Below are 13,178 nucleotides of genomic sequence, written 5' to 3' on the forward strand. Positions count from 1 at the left end.
CTACACCTTGTCCCCGTAAGTAAAAACCAGACACTGATGAAAAAGGTCTACATTTGATCAGACCGCTCACTGGTCTGTTCTGTAGAGGTCCGACAGACGTACATCCTCGTGATCAGATGCGCTGATATTAGCACATCAGGCTAAGTTCATGGAAATTCATAAGGTTACCAAAAAAAATCAGGATCATTTGTGAGGTTTCATCAAAAATTGTACAAGAGCAGTCCACGTGCTGCACTAAACTGAAGTCTGAAGGTTTCATAAAAAACTATTCAGCTGTTTATGACCTTCTCATTTATATTAACATCTGAAAATTATTCTCAAAATAAAACAACGTACCAACAAAATCAACCTTCTTCAATCATTCATCAAGACCTCTGAAAATCCCCTTCCAGTACCCTGTTTTGAAATTATTTTTGGAATAATAAGCACAGAAGTCAAGAAGGAAGAAAATTTGGGAGAAATTCATAAACAACCTAAAATAGGCCAAAAAAACTGTTGGTGCTATAAGATTACGCTGTGATATCTATAAATATCTCTATAAATACATACCTATTTGTTGGGAGGGATCTATCTCTCTCCCATAGGCGTGTTTATTTCATTTATAAGTCAAACACGCCCTACTTGTCCCGTGGTGCTACTCACACTAAGTGCACTGCTCCGTATTCAGACGCCCAAGTGCCGCATCCTTAAAATCATCCTTGGTCAAAACTAGCTAAGACTGGATCGGGGAGAGAAAGATGTCATGTAGCCGAGGTATTGAAGACCTGGGCTGAAGCAACCGTTATTCAAAACCAGATACTACAATCGAGTTCAGCTACCAAGCTACCATGGTTAATATTCAACAAGAAAACCTCTTGGGAGGGGCTTTGGTTTCTCCTTTAAACACCTTCAGCCAAAAGTCTTACTGGTAGAACACTGGACTTCCTTGCCCGCTGTCATGCTATAACTGGAACAAGAAACATGGCCAAATAATCTGATAATCTGAAAATCAAGTGGGATACGTGTAGCACAAAGTCTCTCTCACTCCAAGTAGCAGTTTGTGTTCAAGAATCACTTATAGGAATATATTGTACCGATATTTCACCTTTTACTATGCTCATTATGAAGAGATTGATCCAGTACCATTTATCCTGAAGCAACTGCTAACTTTCATTTTCAACTTATTTGTGTTGTTTTTTTACAGTAAACATATTTGCATCAGGCATTTTCTTCTAGCCTCAGAGACATGTTTTTAGCCTCAGAGGGATGTCTTCCGTCTTTGACAGAACGCAAATACTTACATTTTGAAATGTATTTCCATTTGCATGTTTCTTTTTCTTCTCATCTTTCATAATTGCAGTACACTGTCCCATTATATTTTTTGAAAGAACAAGGGATGTCTGAATTAACAATTACAGAAGACGGGTTTGAAAAAGATGCCGTCTTAAGAAAGAAAAATGAATGCTAATTAAGACGACGTAAAATTATCAGGCTAGCGTTTTGCTACCATCCATATTAATTATAATTATATTAATGCCACATAAAAATAGAGGGTGAGGAACGCGTTGCATTTTGCAGCTAATTAAAGAGTATATTTCACACCACACGCTGCGGCGCAAGACAGGCAAGGACTTCCCGAGCAGCCGTCCAGTCTTGCGCTACCGCCAGCACCCACGCTGTGGGGACGCGACCCGCCTCCCCGCTCCGCCGCGGCGGGGAGCACGGGCTGGCTTCCCAGGGCCGGGGGCTACGCGCCTGCTCCAAACGCCGGGCTGGCTGCAAAGCCCCGGGACCAGCACGGAGCGAGACGCCGGGAGCTGCTCGGGGGGCTCAGCAGGGCTCACAGACCCCAGCTATTCCCTCTTGCTCGCGGAGCCGCGAGCACCGATCTGTTGCCTTTCTTTACTGGCTGCAATTTATTTACGAACACACGGGCTGCTGAGGCGTGAAAATAAAGTTCTTTCCAGTTTTCCCTTGCTTTTCTTCCGCAGCGGTCCCCACGGGCTGGTGGCACTCGCCGTGGCCAGCCCTCCCCTGCAGCCGGGTCTGGCCAGGCAGGGGAAGGGGATGCTCCATCGCCAGGAGCAAAGTGCCTGGGCAAGAGCCGCTCCCGAGACCCACGGGTGCCGGCCTGGTTGCTTAATCCCAATCACTTTTCCAAAAGAGGCTAAGCAAGTCCCTCATGCATTTGAAGTAGATACTAGTAAAGTAGACACTACTAAAGTCTCCAGAACGACAAAATACAAAATATTCTCAGAAGTGATGCAGCACTTTTCCCTGCAGACGTGGAAATACTTTCACTCTCTTCTGCTTTTTGTGGAGCTGATCGGAACACAAAGGGACTGCGTGTTTTCCACCAACACCTTGTCTTTCACACTGCTTGCAATCCTGATGTAGACAGATTTATTGCCTATGCGCAGTAGCAGGTTTTTATAGGAGCTAACGTATTCTGTTAGCTCCTATTTATTTTTTGATAATATCCTTTATTAATGCATTTCCATACAGCAAGTTTAGAGGCAGAAGTAAACCCTATAAAGCCAAAGGTCCATTAAAGCCGATGCTTGGGACTGAGACATCAGCCAGACTGAACCGAGAGACACGCCTCACGTATCACTGATCATTTCATTACTTCTGTCGTGTTAAAAGGAACTAACGAACTATTCCTCCTGATAAAAGTCTCAGAAACTAATCAGTTTGTTCACCACCAATAAAATGCCAAGCAACATCATTAACTGGAAAGCAGTCAAGTGGTCAATACAAGTCTGTAGCTATTTATATATATATATATATTTATATATTTATATGTATAAATAAAAGTAGTTACATATATTAAAATGTATACATATATTTAAAAATATATAAAAAAATATATATATATGGGCTGCAATAACCCATGGCCAGAATTTTCATTTCCCATTATTTGGCTGTCCTTTTCTTTGGAAAACGGTTAGCGAGGGTATTTTGTCAAGTCATAAGAAGTCAAATATTGAGAATGTTGTTCATAAACCCTTATTTTATACTTCATGATGTGGAACTAAATCTTGAGGAGGCATCTGTACAATCAAGGAAAAAGTCCGCTGCACAATAAAGACAGTTATAAACTGGAAACAACTACGTACAGAAAAATCTAATTTATTCTGACAACCACTTTAATTATCTACGGAACTCCCAAAGGTAAATTTGGGAATCAATTTTCATAATTGATTTAAAATATTCTAATAAAAGCTGCAAGGAAAGCAGTTTTCCTCTCCTCCTGAAAGTGTTTACACGTTACATGTTGGAAGTCACCTTAGGCAAAAGAGGTGAATGGAAGCTGATCCCCTGCCACCCAAAAAAGACCCAGGACTCTCACAGTTAAATCGCCACTTAAGCCACTTTTGGGGCAAGGACTTGGATATTTTGCCTCTTCACTGAAATCTCGTCTTTATCGAGGCCGGCCGATGGCTGAAGCATTTTAGCACCTGCACGAGCCCAGAACCGCCACGTAGCAAAGGCAGCTCCAGGCAGGCGGGCAGCCGCAGAATTTCCATCGAAGACGACTTCTGGGAAGACTGGTGTTCAACAGGCAGGTCCGTCCCGGGTCAGAGGAGAACTGCACTAACTCTCTGGAGGAAAAAAGACCCAGTTCCCACACTCTGCTATACAAAGAACAGCTCTTTAGGGAAAGAAATAAAATAATAACCTGATTTTCATTCCTACTTGTGTAGTATGCAATCTAATCATATGAAAAGAAATGCATGTATGCCTCCTTCACCTCCCCAGCAGCTCCCGTAGCATCCAGCCGCTGCTGGGGACTGGACACGCATTAGGCTGACTGCGGCGGCGAACAGCAATTTCTGTGGCAACAGTCCTTCAGAGATCCAGCCCTTCACGCGGAGCCTCTGGGACTGGACATACCCAGCCTTGTTGTCATTCCAGATGATTTACAGAACAGGTTTTAGTTTTTGCTACTCTTAACCGTTTTTTTTTCACCCTGAAGGAAGACGTTTAAACTAAAACCAAACAAACCCACCACGACAGTGCGTCCCACCCCGAGGATCTTAAATCTAATCCAGGGTCAATCTTCAGTTCATTGGATGACTGAAGACGTGCCCAGCTCGGAGCCCCCGAACAGCTCAGGGCTTTCCCTGCGGCCACTCTAGAAGTAGGGATGAGATTTATTCCTAAAAAAGAGGTTATGCCAAGATCTTTAATGCCATGCAAGCAACTCATCCCATCCCACAGCCATCAGTGAACAGCACAGACACTGCCAAGCCAGAGCTGACTTTCACATTTTGGAAAGTTCATATAAAACCTGTTCTGCTCTTGCCTCAACCTCTAACCACCGGTGCCAAGAATTCAGTTATCCTGGTGCTCAGCCCCAAGGAGAGAAACACTGTAATTCAGAGTGATTCACCGTAATCCAGAGAAACACTGTAATTACCACCAGCTATCACAGATTGAAGTCAACAGTTGGAACCGTCCTAAATGGTCAACGTAATAAAAATGAAATAAAATAGAAGAAAAGAAAACCGGCTGGGGAGACGTACAGTAACAACAGGGGGGATCTGCAGGAAACACTCGGGTTTAGCTGGGTTTCCAAGGGTTGCTAAGGAACTCGGTTTTATCGTACTCAGAAAACGGCACTGGGAAACACACTGGCGTCACCCCTTTGTGCTGCCGGCAATCACGCCTTCCCGACGTCCAGCCCTGGTCCTCCACCACGGAATCCTTTGTCCGTTTCTAAACCACTCTTATTCTATAGGGGCTTCAGGTGCACTCAGCATTTTGCACAGAAACTGAAAAAAAATCCGATTTTTGGCTCCACAGGGGTGGGGGGATTGTGGGGGGTTTTCTGTGTGTTTGTTTTGGTTCGGGTTGGTGCTTTGGGGGGTTTCTTTGCTCAGATAGCTGTCACTTCATAAAGGATGGCAACCTACACATCTGCAACAGAAAGCTGTCCCACAGTGTTCCTTACGCCCCGCCAAACGCACGCTTCCTAGCAGGTACAGCAACCACTCGGATTCTGCGTTTTATCTACCCAGGCTCCATTACTGCAGTGTTACACATCTAATGCTAGTCTTCCCGCATTCCCTGGTGACTATTTCTGCCAATTTAAAGAAGCAGCAGTCCAGTTCTTCCATAGGCTCGAAAAAGAAGGCATTATTCTCATTCTGATTGTGCTAAATGAAAGAAACTGTTCTTTAACAGGCGGGCATGGCTCCTTTGTTCCCTATTAATCACAGTTATTATAACGGTGCTGAAGATCACCGAGGGCTCCGTTGTGCTGCATCCGGAGCAAATCCAGAGCATTAGACAGCTCCTGCCCCAAAGGTTTATCCCCTCAATCCATAAGAATGATGTAAAGTCTGCAAGGGGAATCGTATATCAGCAGAATGGACTAACAAAATATAAGCAATAAGTAGTTTTATTCATAGTGGGTCTGGTTAGAAGAGGCAAAGCTACACAGAAAGCCAAATTAGGGAAAACAGGAGGCTATAAACGGTGAAAAGGCAGAAAGAGCAAAGAAGGGCCAAGTTGCTTTCTGGTAACCCCTTACAAAATCTAGTATTTACTTAAGATATTACAATGAATAAAATCAAAGCACTAAACTCAAAGACTGTAATGGGTGCTGTGTTTCCTTTCCCGTGAGCTCTCTAAGGAGATTATTTGGTCTGAGACGAGCTGCACAAGTACTGCTCAACTCCCCCTTCTGCGCATAACCTCTATCGGTCGCAGGAATGTCTGACACTAAACTAAAGGTTCTGTTCCGTTCGATCTTGTGCATAAAATGCTTTTAGGTGACTTACTGAACAGCTGTAGCTGACAAATTAGCTAGTTAAAACTGTAAAATGTGACTCCTGCATTAGCCTTCCGTGGCCGAAGCGCGAGCTGCGATCAGATGGCTCTGCAGGCGTCAGCAGCGGGTTTGTCCTGCTTGCCGTCAGGGTACCTATCGCACGCCTCTCTCTCCTGACCTGGCAGTGGTACGAGCACAGGAAAAATTACTCCTTATAACTACTGGAAACGGCAGCCTTCCATTACAGAAACATCTCACGAGTCAGACAGCTCACACGTCTATCCATTCCCAGCAGTAAGCAAATTATCATAGCATACCACTCAATTCTTAACAGAGTGAGAGTTTATAAATTATTTTTCTACATACCGCTAGGCAGAAAGTGCTCGTGTTTGAAAGGCATTTGAAAATATACACATTTACCACGAATGGGAAGAAAATGGAAACTCTGTGAAACAGAACAGTTTCTGAGAGGCCCATTATTTAGAGCTAACTGGGGAAAAACCAACCCTCTAACAATCCTTATTGTGTGCGTTGGGGTTGGCTTTTTTTTTTTTTTGAACTATCAGTGAGTGCTGAGCCTGAACTTCCTGGACAAAACCTTGCCAGAAGGGAATCCTGTTCCCTTTCACATCTCCTAAAACACATAAGCCATGTTCGGTCTGATCCCACCCTGCAACAGCCGCCCCAGGTAAGTTCATACCGAGCAAACCCCTGGCTGATGCAATTCCACATTCCTTCAAAACGAATGCTGATAAAGCACTCCCCATCCTGCGGGAACCACAATGTCCTTTCCAAAAAATCCTTCTCCCACGCAGAGCTGCCACGCACACAAGATGCCGAAAGCCTCGGCAGCCAGCACTCGAGGCCAGCAGCTCTGAGCCGCCCGGGGAGAGGTTTTCCACGAAGCAAGTTTCTTCCGCGTCCCAGCACATCCCTCTGTGCTCGGGGAATTGGTGCAGGCTGTAAAACAGTGAAAAATTCCCCGGACCATTGCCTCTGCCAGGGCTCTGGGCACCTGCTGGGACCCTGCGCAGGAGCTGCAGGGCTGCCGCTGCTGCACGGAATGCTGAGAAATAGCTGCGTGGGTCACAGCCACGCTACTGCTTACACTTTGCTCTGCTACCCTTACCGGTACGGAAAAACCACTGCGATACTTATGTAAAGGAAACATCTCAGAAGGAAAAAGCAGCCCCTTTCAGCTCTTGCTTTCCTTAATCTCAGGCTTACACTCAGCTTCGCATCAACCAGCCACCTTGCTAAGGAAATGCAGGGAGCGTGCTTTGACAACGGAGTTGACATCCAGGCTGCTAACAGAACCCCCGTACCACTCCAGGCTTTCCACGGCTGCTCTCTCGGACGCCACGAGACCAAGCTGAGAAGCAGATGGCAGCGTGCGATGGCACAGATCACCCGCGCAGGAGGGACCGCGGGGCCATGCCGGCTAAGCAGGGAGCACCACAGGACCCTTCTCAGGGCTTTGCGACCGCACGGCCACAATGAAGGCGTGCTTGCTACTTTCCTGGTGATTTTTTTGCTGACGAAAAGCAGGTTCATCGCTATAGCTAGCACGACTGAAGCTCCAGACAAGAGAAAAGGCATAGGGTGTTAAAACAGAAAAAAATAAGAAATGGCAACGTGTGCGTTGTTTCGTTTGCTCTTCGGCAGCTGAGGGGAGAGCGGCTGCGGAGCCACGCTCCCTCCTCCAGCGAAGGCAGCCGCGCCGGCAGCCCTGCCCTCCCAGCACAGCCTGCCCGGCAGCGCTGCTGCGATAGCCCCGCAGTGCAATGGGGAACCTGCCTAATTCCCCAGCCCTTCTTCTTAATAATATCCCCCTCCTGCCTGCGTGGGATCGTACGATTCGATTATTGTTATGAACAGAGGCCCGGCACTCCCAATAACTGCAGCAACAGATGACATTCCCATGGTAACGCCATAAGAGCCTAACCGGTACGGCCATGAGGACGACTGTAGGCAGGAAAAACAGACGGGTGCTTCACCCTCCACCCTCCACCAGGCCATCGAAAGGAACGCATTTCCTCCAGAGTACCACAAAACCAGAAGTCAGCTGTGGGGGAAAAAAGGCGTGAGGTTGATGGGTCACCCCCTCTGTCTGAGGCTGGGAAGCAGGATAATAGTTTTTTTCCACGATTCACACGTGGTCGGTGCTTTCTTTAACCAGGAGTCAACCTCGGGTACCTTCCTCCTGAAAAACATCGCTGCTGAAGTGAGTTAACACACCCTCCCCGCTCCAGGGGACGTATGCACAAACCTGATATTCCAGCCACAAAAGCCATACCCCCGCCGCAGCTGATCTGAGGACAGGCTTGGCATTTTTCTCCCTCCATATAGAGCAAAGAAAACAGTTCTAAGATTGCTTTTAACTGCATTGGGAGAGTCATAGTATTTATTTTAAAGATCATTAATAGTCACCAGGTCCTAGCTGAGTTAGGATAATCTGAAATACCCATGCCAACATAAGAACAAATCCTCCACAGTTTTATACTCTGAAAACAATTCTCACATGAAGGGCCTCAGTTAACATATTTAATTTTTCTTTATTTTTTAAAGAAATTCCTACTTTTAGAATCTCATTATTCTTAAGTCCTTTAAAACACTTCAATAGCTGTGAGATATTTGCCTCTGCCTCAAGCTGGATCGTGCCCATGCATCTTGCTCAGCTCTAATGAGCTAGGTATTATTCTTGCTTCATTTTCATTCTAAAGTAGTTTTGTTCCTCAGCTATTTCTGTAACCATACAACCCCCCCGCCCCCAGCATTTACATGTCTTAGCTCAGTTCTGATTTCTCATTACAACAGGATTTAATAAAGATAACTTTTAATGGGAGTTGTGCATGAGCACTAAGGGATGACGGACGTTCTGCGGTAGGTCAGGTATTCCTACCAAAACCTCCACCCGATGACAGCTCCTGCTCTCCCTTCGGGCAAACGCAGGGGAGCAGAGCCTCTTCGTCCTGCAGGTGCACACACCGGATTCATCTGCGGTTTCTGGTTGATGTGAGAGGTATAAAGGAGACTGGAGCTGAAACTTCTTTAGATTCGAGATATATCGCCTTAGGAAGGCTCAGAAAGAATGGTTACATGTATTAGTTATTAGGGTTTCTTTAGGCTCTACGGTCCATGTATACGTTCACAACCCATCTGTCTGTGTCTCAGAGCCTTACAGTACTCTTCACCCCACACCTGGTACTTCAGAGGCACCGGGGGCTTGGAGACACGACAGTCATCTAGGATTTTTCTCCTCTTTCAACAAAAAGAGAGGGGTCTTTCCGCCACGTACAGAAAGAAGGGGAAACACGCCGAACACCCACGGTATAAAGAGAATCCTCAGCCTTGATCATATGCAGTCTTATTAAAATGCTAACACTTCCATCTCCTAAGTGAAATTTAGGAAGATAGAGGAGTTTGGGATAAATATGGTGGACAACCTTACCTCTGAAAGGAACACGGGAATTTGCTCTAAGATCCTGCATCTTCCCATCCTTTTTAGCAGATGTGGCACTAGGAAAAGCCACCCTCGTCAAGCATTGCCCAGTAGGTATATGGTCCAAAGACCCGCCTGGGCAGAGATGCCAGCACTAACTCAAGGTCCTGCTCAGGGGTCTCGAGGGATTTTAATTGCAGTGGGTGAGGCAGAAGCTGAACGGAGGGACCCAGAGTCTTTAACTTGAGAAAGCCATCAGAAGGAAGGGGAAGAAGAGCAGAAAGCTTTTCCAAAGGTAAAGCAACCCAAAAAGTAGAGGAAGAAGGCTAAACTACCTTCAGAAAGCTGCAAATAAAAGGAGGAGATTTCAGCAAGTTCTGACAAATTTCCAGGTCAGATCAGCGATGGGGAAAACGGTGGTGTCCGTGTGTGGTGGGCAGGCGTAGGCGGCAGCAGTGCCGGTGCTGCCGGCACCTCGCGGCACCTTCTGTGTTCCCCGGCTGGCACCTTCCCGCAGGCAGCCACACCACGCTCCCCGTCCCGCAGGCTACGGCCTCCCTGGGTAAACGTCCCCTAATTAGTGGTTTACATTGCAAAACCCCCCTAAACCCAAATGAATCAGCTCTGCTAATTTGAATCCGAGGCACTAGAATATGCAAAGTTTACTGTTATTTGTACAGACAGCAGGTACAGTCATGAGTTTTACAATGAGCTAAATGATTGCCACTTCGCTGGGTAAAGAACTGGCTGGATGGCCGGGCCCAAAGAGTGGTGGGGAATGGAGTTTACTCCAGTTGGCGGCCGGTCACCGGCGGTGTCCCCAGGGCTCTGTGCTGGGGCCAGTCCTGTTTAATATCTTTATCAATGATCTGGATGAGGGGATCGAGCGCACCCTCAGTCAGTTTGTAGATGACACCAAGTTGTGCGGGAGCGTTGATCTGCTGGAGGGCAGGAAGGCTCTGCAGAGGGACCGGGACAGGCTGGATCCATGGGCCGAGGTCAACTGTATGGGGTTCAACAAGGCTCAGGGCCGGGTCCTGCACTTGGGCCACAACAACCCCATGCAACGCTACAGGCTGGGGAAGAGGGGCTGGAAAGCTGCCCGGCAGAGAAGGACCTGGGGGTGTTGGTCGACAGTCGGCTGAACGTGAGCCAGCAGTGTGCCCAGGTGGCCAAGAAAGCCAATGGCATCCTGGCTTGTGTCAGGAATAGCGTGGCCAGCAGGAGCAGGGCAGTGATCGTCCCCTGTACTGGGCACTGGTGAGGCCGCACCTCGAATGCTGTGTTCAGCGTTGGGCCCCTCACTCCAAGAGAGACATGGAGGGGCTGGAGCGTGTCCAGAGAAGGGCAACGGAGCTGGGGAAGGGTCTGGAGCACAAGGCTGATGGGGAGCGGCTGAGGGACCTGGGGTTGTTCAGCCTGGAGAAGCGGAGGCTGAGGGGAGACCTCATCGCTCTCTACAACTGCCTGACAGGAGGGTGTAGAGAGGTGGGGTCGGTCTCTTCTCCCAGGTAACAAGGGATAGGACGAGAGGAAATGGCCTCAAGTTGTGCCAGGGGAGGTTTAGACTGGATATTAGCAAAAATGTCTTCACGGAAAGGGTTGTCAAGCATTGGAAGGGGCTGCCCAGGGAAGTGGTGGAGTCCCCATCCCTGGGGGTATCTAAAAGACATTTGGATGAGGTGCTTGGGGACATGGTGTAGTGGTGGGCTTGGCAGTGTTGGGTTTACGGCTGGACTCGATGATCTTAAAGGTCTTTTCCAACCTAAACAATTCTGTGATTCTGTGATTCCCTTTTCACTCCCTTGCAAACATAGCCAAGGCACAAGTGAAACACCCCACGCCCCGCTATCTGAGTTTCCACTAATGAAAAAAACGCAACTTGCGTGAGCACTCTGCATGTTTTTCATATACGCGTTTTAGAAACAGATGAATTCAGCCACAAGTCACGTAGATTCTTACCCGTTGCATTTTTAAAAAGATTTTTCCCCCAACGCCGAAAAATAAATTAAAATTCATGATCAAATTTGCTAATGTTAGTATCTGAAGCTTTAAACGCATTTCTCCACACTCTAAACAGCAGGAATGTATTCAATATATTCACTCGGATACTTAGCTGGACCTACGGATACGTATCGATATGTTTTCAAAATGTGCAGCTGTTACTTGAGAAAACGGCGCTCTCAGTCCTCCTAAAACTCAAAATCTCCAACATTGTGGAACTTCCATTAATATGTTCGCTAATTGCTGCTATTCCCGAAAATGAATAGTCAACCAACACGTCTACATTTGAGCCGCATTAACTGAGGGCTGCTGAGGGAATCTCGCTTCTATCACGACAAAATCCGAGGGTACCCGGGAGAAAGCACTCCCCCGCCGAGCCCCCAGCCCGTCCCGCTGGCTCAAACACCGGATCCGCAAACCAGCCCCCCCTCTTCTGCAGCAGGAAAGAAACACCGACAGCGAAGCTGCAGCTCCCGCGCTGCTCTGGGTGAACTCCAATCAGTTTTTCCTGATAGCTGTTGTGCCTGTGCTGACACAGCAGCAAACTGAAGCAATTACTGTACAAATAATACTTTTTTATTATTATTTTATTTTACCTGATTTCCTCCCATGCCGTGGCAGTTGAAAATGCCCACTTTTTCATTTTCCTTGCGGCCCATGTTGTCTAAACACTGGTTGGTTTCAACGTTCCTGATCTGAAGAAAGAAAAAAAATGTCCGTAAATGTCATATTTGTGCAGAAAAAATTACGTCACTGTAGGAGAAAGTACATTATCCGTGCATTCAACTATATGAACGTATTTTAACTTGCAAGTTGTAAATATGTCACAGTCCCAAAAGAAAATGAAAATAATAACAAAGAGTATAACGAGATTTTAAATTACATATGAAGAGTAAGAACGAACAGCATTCAAGGGAAATCTCATTCAATGCCCTGCATTGTTTTGTTTAACAAAGATAAGATGCTTTTACTTCTAAACAATGCAAAACTAATGGCTTGCCCAAGATACGCACTTTTGTTTTCTGCCAGCAGGGCTGACTCTACTCCAAGAGAGAAAAGCTGAGTATGAACAGCGTCTGACGGCCGACTCTTTCAGAGCAGAGGCTGCTGGACGGCTTTGTCACTAAATACATGCTTTTTTAAGGTTTTTAATACAGCTTTCCCCTCAGAATCCATCCGTCCTCAGAGAAGAACAAACGCACTTAGTGCACATCTCTGCTTAAAGAAACCATTTCTACATCATTTGTGCGTCACGCAGCTGGGAAGCAGGCAGCCTGAGGAGCACGTCGTCTGCCACACCACACACGACGCGCTGGTGCTCAGCTCGTGCAACTGCAACAAGGGACCGTCAGAGCAAGAAGCGAGAAGGAGCAGCAGGGTAAGCACCAGGGCATCGCTCCCCAAAACATACTTTTAGAATACACATTTATCCAGGCAAACGGCCGAGTATAAAAGCAATCAACCAACCTCAGCTTCGTACGAGAGGAGAAGCGGGAGAGGCCAGAGTCCCCCCTGAAGCTCTCCCACGCTGCAGTCTGCACGACCGTGTGTGCGTCCAGCCTGTACGAACCCCAGCATGGGCATTTAATACCCTTTTCTCAACGTTGCTCATGTATCTGCTAGCACAGTTGTACAGGCACAGCTCCCCCTGCTCCTCCTCGCTCTCAGCAGCGTGGGGTGATTTTCTTACTAACATGTGCAAAGCAAAAACGCGTCTCCCGGTCCCTCATTCCTTTGGTAAAACTGTTGAGAAACCCTGTATTTTGAAACACCTCCGTGGCACTTAGTACAACTCTCAGCCATCTGCAATTCCCCGTGCCGCCTTCAGAGGCTCAACGGGCACGGCAGCCCATAGCAAACCAACGGCACCAGGCTGGGCTTAACGAAGCAATGCATGTCAAATGGGATAGCGCCGATTGATTAACGGCACTGGGGAAGAGCGGCTCAGCAAAGCTCACGTGGCCGCTTCTTAAC

The 13,178-nt window shown here is 47.1% G+C and overlaps 1 protein-coding gene across 4 annotated transcripts in view; it reads right to left on the minus strand.

Annotated features, from left to right (window-relative positions):
• Positions 1 to 13,178, minus strand: part of GALNT13 (polypeptide N-acetylgalactosaminyltransferase 13) — a 159,224-nt gene that overhangs the window by 17,622 nt on the left and 128,424 nt on the right. For all 4 annotated transcript variants that reach the window (XM_072874869.1, XM_072874868.1, XM_072874872.1 and 1 more), the window contains one exon: positions 11,801 to 11,899. In XM_072874869.1, coding sequence (XP_072730970.1) covers positions 11,801 to 11,899 — 99 coding nt within the window. The remainder of the gene's footprint in view (positions 1 to 11,800; positions 11,900 to 13,178) is intronic.

Source organism: Ciconia boyciana, chromosome 10, assembly GCF_034638445.1.
Source record: "Ciconia boyciana chromosome 10, ASM3463844v1, whole genome shotgun sequence".
In the NCBI taxonomy this organism is placed as follows: domain Eukaryota; kingdom Metazoa; phylum Chordata; class Aves; order Ciconiiformes; family Ciconiidae; genus Ciconia; species Ciconia boyciana.